The 8,249-nt window shown below is 52.5% G+C and overlaps 1 protein-coding gene across 1 annotated transcript in view; it reads left to right on the forward strand.

Moving 5' to 3' along the window:
- The window catches only part of LOC146428399 (protein-arginine deiminase type-3-like), a 6,825-nt gene extending 783 nt beyond the window's left edge, over window positions 1-6,042 (forward strand). The window contains exons 2-12 of the mRNA XM_085079720.1: window positions 843-1,021; window positions 1,592-1,695; window positions 2,041-2,152; window positions 2,819-2,926; window positions 3,353-3,501; window positions 3,887-4,031; window positions 4,112-4,205; window positions 4,527-4,606; window positions 5,053-5,181; window positions 5,553-5,793; window positions 5,937-6,042. Coding sequence (XP_084935846.1) covers window positions 843-1,021; window positions 1,592-1,695; window positions 2,041-2,152; window positions 2,819-2,926; window positions 3,353-3,501; window positions 3,887-4,031; window positions 4,112-4,205; window positions 4,527-4,606; window positions 5,053-5,181; window positions 5,553-5,786 — 1,334 coding nt within the window. The 3' untranslated portion in view covers window positions 5,787-5,793; window positions 5,937-6,042. The remainder of the gene's footprint in view (window positions 1-842; window positions 1,022-1,591; window positions 1,696-2,040; window positions 2,153-2,818; window positions 2,927-3,352; window positions 3,502-3,886; window positions 4,032-4,111; window positions 4,206-4,526; window positions 4,607-5,052; window positions 5,182-5,552; window positions 5,794-5,936) is intronic.
- The last annotated feature ends 2,207 nt before the right edge of the window (window positions 6,043-8,249 follow it).

The following is an 8,249-nucleotide window of genomic DNA, read 5'->3' on the forward strand; positions in this document are numbered from 1 at the left end:
GACCCTGATCTCTGTAGAGTGTCCAGAATGGGATTTGGGGTCACATACACCATTGGGATGGACCTCGATCCCTGCGGAGTGCTCGAAACGGGATTTGGGGTCATTGATATTGACCCTGATCCTTGCAGAGTGTCCAGAATGGGATTTGGGGTCACAGACCCCATTGGGATTGACCCCGATCCCTGCAGAGCGCCCGGAATGGGATTTGGGGTCATCGGGGTCAGCCCTGATCCTTGCAGAGCCTTGGGGTCAAATCCACCCTTTTTTGGGGCAGCTTTAGGGAAAAAAGGGGCTGAAAGGTGTGGAAAGGGGGGGGGTGAGTTTGGGGTGTCCCTGATCCTACAGACAGTGTGGCTCAGTTTGGGGGGAGTTTGGGGTGTCTCAATCCCACAGACGTGGTGGCTCAGTTTGGGGAGATTTTGGGGTCATTTTGGGGTGTCTCCGACCCTGCAGATGTGGTGGCTCAGTTTAGGGTCAGTTTGGGGTCACTTTGGGGTGTCCCTGCCCCGATCCCGCAGACATGGTGGCTCAGTTTGGGGTGATTTTGGGGAGTGATTATGGGGTGAGTTTGGGATGATTTTGGGGTGTTCTCAATGCCACAGATGCTGTGGCTCAGTTTGGGCTCAGTTCGGGGTCACTTTGGGGTCACTTGGGGTCACTTTGGGGTGTCCCTGTCCCTTTCCCCGCAGATGCAGTGGCTCAGTTTGGGGTCACTTTGGGGTCACTTTGGGCTGTCCCTGTCCCCGCAGACGCGGTGGCTCAGTTTGGGGTCAGTTCGGGGTCACTTTGGGGTCAGTTCGGGGTCAGTTTGGGGTCACGTTGGGCTGTCCCTGTCCCCGCAGACGCGGTGGCCCCGGAGCAGTTCCAGCATGTCCTGGGAGGCTCCAAGCTCTCGTACCCCGTGCGGCCCAGCAAGCACCACCCCGAGAGCCTCTTCTACCTCGAGGCTTTGGACTTCCCTGACCGCGGCTTCCCCGGCCTGGTGGCCATCCACGCCACGCTGCTGGACAGCCCCGAGCAGGTACGGGGTCAGGGACCCTAAATCCATCCCAAATCCATCCTAAACCCCATCCCACCCTGCTGGACAGCTCCGAGTGGGTGTGGGGTTATGGGGATCCTAAATCCATCCTAAACCCCATAACAAACCCCATCCCTGTGTCTCAAACCCATCCCACCCTGCTGGACAGCCCCGAGCAGGTACGGGATCAGGGAGATCCTAAATCCATCCTAAACCCCATAACAAACCCCAAATCCCATTCCACACCCATCACAAATCCATCCCAAATCCCATCCTACCCTGCTGGACAGCTCTGAGCAGGTATGGGGTCAGGGGAGATCCCAAACCCACCCCAAACCCATCCCAAACCCCAAACCTCATCCCACATCCCAAACACCCCAAACCCATCCCTACATCCCAAACTCCATCCCAAACCCCACCCCACATCCCAAACCCCAAACCCATCCCAAACTCCATCCCAAACCCATCCCTACATCCCAAACTCGATCCCAAACCCATCCCAAATCCCAAACCCATCCCCACATCGGATCCAAACCCCAAACCCCAAATCCCAACCCGTCCCCGCTGTCCCAGGGCCCCCTGGAGTCCCCGCTGTTCACAGACTCTGTGGTGTTCCGTGTGGCTCCCTGGATCATGACCCCAAACACGGCAGCGCCGCTCGAGGTCTTCATCTGCAGGTGGGAGCTGGGCGAGAACCCAAACCCCAAATCCCAAACCCCAGACCTCAAACCCCAAACCCCAAATCCCAAATCAATCCCAGATCCCCAATCCTAAACCCCAAATCCTAGATCCCAAATCCCAAATCGATCCCAAATCAATCCCAAATACCCAATCCTAAACCCCAAATCCCAAACCTAAAACCCCAAACCCCAAATCCCAAATCAATCCCAAACCACAAATACCGAATCCTTAACCCCAGACTCCAGATCCCAGATCGCAAATCCCAAATCCCAAACCCTACACCCTAAATCGCAGATCCCAAATTGCAAATAACCCCAAATAACCCAAATTTCCCTCTGCAGCGTGGATGGCAATGAGGCGTTTGTGGGGTCAGTGGCGGCTCTGGCTGAGAAGGCACAGTGTCCCCTGACCGTGTGCCCCACACCCCAAAACCGCCAGGACCGCTGGATCCAGGTGGGAATTATGGGGTTGGGATTGGGGTTATCTGGGATTATTTGGGATCTGGGGTTTGGGATTTGCAATTATTTGGGGTTTGGGGTGAATTTGGAATTTCGGGTTTGGGATTGATTTGGGTTTTGGCATTGATTTGGGATTTGGGGTTTGGGATCTGGGATTTGGGATTGGGGATTGGGGATTTGGGATGTGGGGTTGGGGATTGATTTGGGATTTTGGAGTTGGGATTTTGGATTTGGGGTTTGGGATCTATTTGGGGTTTGGGATCTATTTGGGATTTGGGATCTGGGATTTGAAGTTTGATTTAGGATTTGGGGTTTGGGGTTTGCAATTTGGGATCTGGGGTTTGGGATTGATTTGGGTTTTGGGATTGATTTGGGATTTGGGGTCTGGGATCTGGGATTTGGGACTGGGGATTTAGGATGTGGGGTTTGGGATTGATTTGGGATTTGGGGTTTGGGATCTGGGATTTGAAGTTTGATTTGGGATTTGGGATTTGGGGTTTGGGATTTGTGATCTGGGGTTTGGGATTGATTTGGGGTTTGGGATTGATTTGGGATCTGGGATTGATTTGGGTTCTGGGATTGATTTGGGATTTGCAATTTGGGATTTGGGGTTTGGGATTGATTTGAGGTTTGGGGTTTCCCAAATCGGTGCTGTCTGCAGGATGAGATGGAGTTCGGTTACACACAAGCTCCACACAAAACCTTCCCCGTGGTGTTCGACTCTCCCCGCGACGGAGGCCTGGCGGATTTTCCCGTCAAGAGCATCCTGGTATCCATCCTGCCTCGCTGGCCTGGGAACCCCAAAACATCGCCAGAAATCCCGTTATTCCTTGCATTTTGGGGATAAATCCCTTTATTCCTTGCTTCTTTGGGATGGGAAGCTCCAGCTTGCAAAAAAATCAGGATAAATCCCTTAATTTCTTGCATTCTTGGGATGGGAAGCTCCAGCTTGGCAAATCCCTAAAAATTGGGATCAATCCCTTAATTTCTCGCATTTTGGGGATCAATCCCTTAATTTCTTGCATTTTTGGAAAGGGAAGCTCCAGCACAGAGGACTATTTGGGGTCACAGCACTTCAGTGCCTTTTTTACCCACTTCCCCCTATTTTTCCAGCCATTCCCCCCTTTTTTCCCAACCCTTCTCTCCCATTTTCCCAACCATTTCCCAACCATTTCCCAACCATTTCCCCACCCAGGGCCCTGATTTCGGCTACGTGGCCCGGCCAGCTCCCGCGGGAGCTTCCAGCCTGGATTCCTTTGGGAATTTGGAGGTGAGCCCACCCGTGACGGTGCAGGGCCAGGAGTATCCCTTGGGAAGGATCCTCGTCGGCAGCAGCTTCCCCAGGTGAGGAAAACCCCAAAAAGGGATTTCCTGGTGCCCTTTGGGGTCAGTCCTGAGTAGAGCCTTCCCCAGGTGAGGAAAACCCCCAAAAAAAGGTTTCCCAGCCTGTTTGGGGTCAGAGCTGCACCCCAAACCCCCATGTCCCCCAGGCTCCGGGATGGCCTGGGCCATTTAGGATTTCCCTGCCTGTTTGGGGTCAGTCCCCACAAACCCCCAGTATCCCCAAGGCTCCAGGATCCCCTGGCTGTGTGGGATTTCCCAGCACTGTTTGAGATCGATCCCGCTCCCCAAACCCTGGTGTGCTCTAGGGTCCAGGATCCCCAGACCATTTGGGATTTCCCAGCCTGTTTGGGGTCAGTCCCACTGCCCCAACCCCGCTGTCCCGCAGGCTGGGTGGTCGCAGGATGGCCAGGGCCGTTCGGGATTTCCTGGTGGCCCAGCAGGTCCAGGCGCCGGTGGAGCTCTTCTCCGACTGGCTGCTGGTCGGCCATGTGGATGAATTCCTCAGCTTTGTCCCCACGCCAGGCCGGAAGGTAAGGAATTCCGGGGAGCAGGAAAAGTGGGATGGTGAGACCCTCGGAGCTCTTCCCAAATTCCTGCCGCCTCCCCGCAGGGATTCCGGCTGCTCCTGGCCAGCCCCAGCGCCTGCTTCCAGCTGCTCCGCGAGAAGCAGGAGGAGGGCTTTGGAGAGGCCGTGATGTTCCAGGGTAGGCGAGGGTGGGAAATGGAGCTCCAGGGGTTGTTTTTTCTTTTTCCTGGGGGATTTGGTGGTTTTTCCTTTTTCCCACGGGATTTGGTGGTTTTCCCTTTTCCCTGAGGGATTTGGTGGGAGGTGGATTTGCCCTGGAACCTGGCGGGCAGAGGGAGCAGAACGAGGCAGAATTGGTTAAAACTGTGCGGATTTGATCCCCGGGCTGGGCAGAGCTCATTCTTCCTGCCTTGGGAATGGGGGAGCTCCGGGATCAGGGAAAGATCCAGGATCACCCCGGCCTGCTGAGGGGGGAATTGCAGCTGTTCTGGTGCTGCAGGGCTGGAGCAAGTGTCCAAACCAACCATCAACGAGATCCTGGCGGATGAGGAGCTGAGAAAGTTCAATGAATATGCGCAGGTGAGCAGGGGGGAGGAGATCCTTCTAGTGCTGCCTGTGTCTTCCTGTCCTCTGCCCATCTTTCCTGTCCTCCATCCATCTGTGCATTCATGGATCCATCCATCCCTCAATCCATCCATCCATCCATCCATCCATCCATCCATCCATCCATCCCTCAATCCATCCATCCATCCCTCAATCCATCCATCATCCATCATCCCTTCATCCATCCATCCATCATCCATTCCTCCATCCATCCATCCATCCATCCTCCATCCATCATCCATCCATCCATCCCTTCATCCATCCATCATCCATCCATCCTCCATCCATCCTCCATCATCCATCCCTCCCTCCATCCATCCATCCTCCATCCATCCCTCAATCCATCCATCCATCCATCCATCCATCCATCCATCCATCCATCCATCCATGCATCCCTCCATCCATCCCTCCCCTCTCTGCAGAGCTGTATCAGCTGGAACAGAGACATCCTGAAGCGCTCGCTGGGTCTGGCTGAGCAGGACATCATCGACATCCCACAGCTCTTCTGTGGTGACGCCAACGAGGGCGCTGAGGCCTTTTTCCCAAACATGGTACTGCGCTCTCCCTTCCCAGGGGTGGGATTTGGGTGGGATTTTCCCATCCCTGATCCCCCTGTGCTCCAGGTGAACCTGCTGGTGCTGGGCTCATCCCCAAGCTCTTTGGGGTGGGATTTGGGCTGGATTTGGGTAGGATTTGGGTAGGATTTGTTCTGGCACTGTCCCACCCCATCTTGGCAGGTGAACATGGTGGTGCTGGGCTGGGATTTGGGATAGGATTTAGGTGGGATTTGGAATAGGATTTTCCCCTCCCATTTCCAGGTGAACATGCTGGTGCTGGGTTGGCACCTGGGCATCCCCAAGCCCTTTGGGGTGGGATTTGGGCCGGAATTTGGCTAGGATTTGTTCTGGGATTTGTTCCCCAGGTGAACATGCTGGTGCTGGGTCGGCACCTGGGCATCCCCAAGCCCTTCGGCCCCGTGCTGGGCGGGCAGTGCTGCCTGGAGCGTCGCGTCAGGGAGCTGCTGGAGCCGCTGGGCCTCTCCTGCACCTTCATCGACGACTTCTTCTCCTACCACGTGCTGGCAGGAGATGTGCACTGCGGCACCAACGTGCGCCGCCAGCCCTTCCCCTTCAAGTGGTGGCACCTGCGGCCCTGAGCTGGCCCTGGCACTGCGGCACTGCCTGTCTGGTGCCCTGAGGTGGCCCTGGCACTGTGGCAGTGCCTGTCCCCTCCAGGTGGTGACACCTTGTTGCCCTGAGGTGGCCCTGGCACGGTCTGTCCCCTCTACTGGTGCCCTGAGGTGGCTCTGGCACCTCCTGTCCCCTCCCATCCCAATCCCTGTCCCCACCCTTCCCTCCGAGTGCCTTTGGGGTCAGGAATAAATCCAGGCTGTGTCTCCTGGGCTCTGCGGGGTCACTGGGGAGGAGATCTGACCCAGACTGGTTGGACTGGGAGGGATGGGGAGCAGGGCTGTGGGGCTGTGCTGGTGTGCAAATCCACGCGGGTGTGAACCACATGGAGAGAGCACAGGTGGGATCATGGGATCATCATGGAATCATCATGGAATCACGGGATCATCATGGGATCATCATGGGATCACAGGATCATCATAGGTTGGGCTGGAAGGACCTCAAAGCCATCCAGTGCCACCACAGGACACCTTCTACTGTCCCAGGCTGCTCCAAGCCCCAATGCCCAGCCTGGCTTGGACACTCCAGGGATCCAGGGGCAGCCACAGCTTCTCTGGGAATTCCAGCCCAGCCCTCCCCACCCTCACAGGTGGAATTTCTGCCAATATTCCATTGGGATTTCCCCTCTGTCACTCCAAGCCATTCCCATGTCCTGTCCCTCCATCCCTTGTCCCCAGTCCCTCTGCAGCTCTCCTGGAGCTCCTTCAGGCCCTGGAAAAGCTCTGAGGTTCCCCTGGAATTTCCCTTCTCCAGGTGAACATTCCCAGCTCTCCCAGCTCCATCCTCTGATCCATCCAGAGCTCTCTGGACTCTGCAGCTCCAGCTCCTTCCCACACGGGAATTCCAGCAGCCCTGCTGGGGTCTCACAGGATCCCTCCTCTCCCTGTCCCTCGCTGTGGGATCAGCCCAGCCTCGGGGGGCTGGAATTCCAGAGCAGGACTGGCAATGTCCCAATCCCAGCCCTTTCCTGCAGCCTGGAGCGTTCCCGGGGCAGAGCTCATCCCATGGATCTGGCCTGTCCCAATCCCAATCCCAATCCCAATCCCAATCCCAATCCCAATCCCAATCCCAATCCCCATCCCTCCAGCACAGCCACATCCCAGCTGGAATCTCCAGAAATTCCTGAGGGAGAGGGGAGCCTGCGAGGGCCTCACTGCCCATTCCCATTCCAGGCTCATTCCCATCATTCCCATTCCCATAATTTCCATCCCCATTCCCAATCCCATTCCCATCCCCATCCTCATTCCATCCCTATCCCATTCTCATTCCATCCCCATTTCCCATCCCCATCCCCATTCCCACTCTATTCCCACTCCATTCCCATTCCCATAATTTCCATTCCCATTCCCATTCCCATTCCCATTCCCATCCCCATCCCCATCCCCATTCCCACTCCATCCCCATTCCCACTCTATTCCCATTCCCATCCCCATTCCCATTCCCTGCAGAGGGAAAAATGGAAATTGTTTGGGATGAGCACCTGATTTGGGATGGATTTGGGGAAAAGCAGCACCAGCTCCGTTGGGAATGGAAGGAACAAAATGGGAAGGTAAAGAATTAAATGAAAAAATTTAAAATGGAAATTTAAGTCAAAAAGGATTTAAAAAGATGGAAAAGTCAATCCTGAAAATGGGAAAATATTGAAATTTTTTTAAAAAATGGAATATTGGGAGTGAAAGGAAAAAGCCAAATAAAAATGAAGAGTCAAAATTGGACACTGAAATTAAAATTAAGAAATGAAGGTAAAATAAAATGTTGGATTGGAAAATAAACAATGAAAAGCAGAATTCGAAAAAGTAAAAAAGTTAAAAATGAGAGGGAGAAATGAAAAATAAATATTAAAATGGAATTAAAATAAAAAATTAAGAGTGAGAAATAATTGAATTAAAAGAAAATATAATCAGAAATATAAGTGTTAAAATTGAATTAGAATTAAAAATTAGAATGAGAAATATAAAAGAAATGTTACAATTGAATTGCAGCTAAAGTATAAGTAGAATGAAAAAATGACACAACTAAAAATTAGGAATAAAAGTGAAAAAATAAGGAAAATTAAATTCTAATTTAAATACAGAATTATAGAATTGAAATACGGAATTATAACTCTTTAAATTAAAATACAGAATTGGAAAAAGATGAAATAGAAAGGAAAAAATTGAGTTCAAAGTGGAATTTCCCACCGAGAACCAAACCAAAAATCAGAAAGAAAAATGAAGAAATTTGGATGAAGTGAGATAGAAAATGGAAATAAAAATAAATATTTTAAAAAATTATCAATAAAGGCACAAAGACTTAAAAATGACAAAAATCAGGAATTAAAAATGACAAAAATCAGGATTGAAAAATGAAAAAAATGGGAATTTTTTCCAACTGAAAGGAATCATGGAGGGTTGGGGGAGGAGTGGCTCAGGGACATCAATTAACTGCAA

The sequence above is a fragment of the Lichenostomus cassidix genome, chromosome 21 (assembly GCF_008360975.1).
Source record: "Lichenostomus cassidix isolate B80296 chromosome 21, HeHo_3.0, whole genome shotgun sequence".
NCBI classification, from domain to species: Eukaryota; Metazoa; Chordata; class Aves; order Passeriformes; family Meliphagidae; genus Lichenostomus; species Lichenostomus cassidix.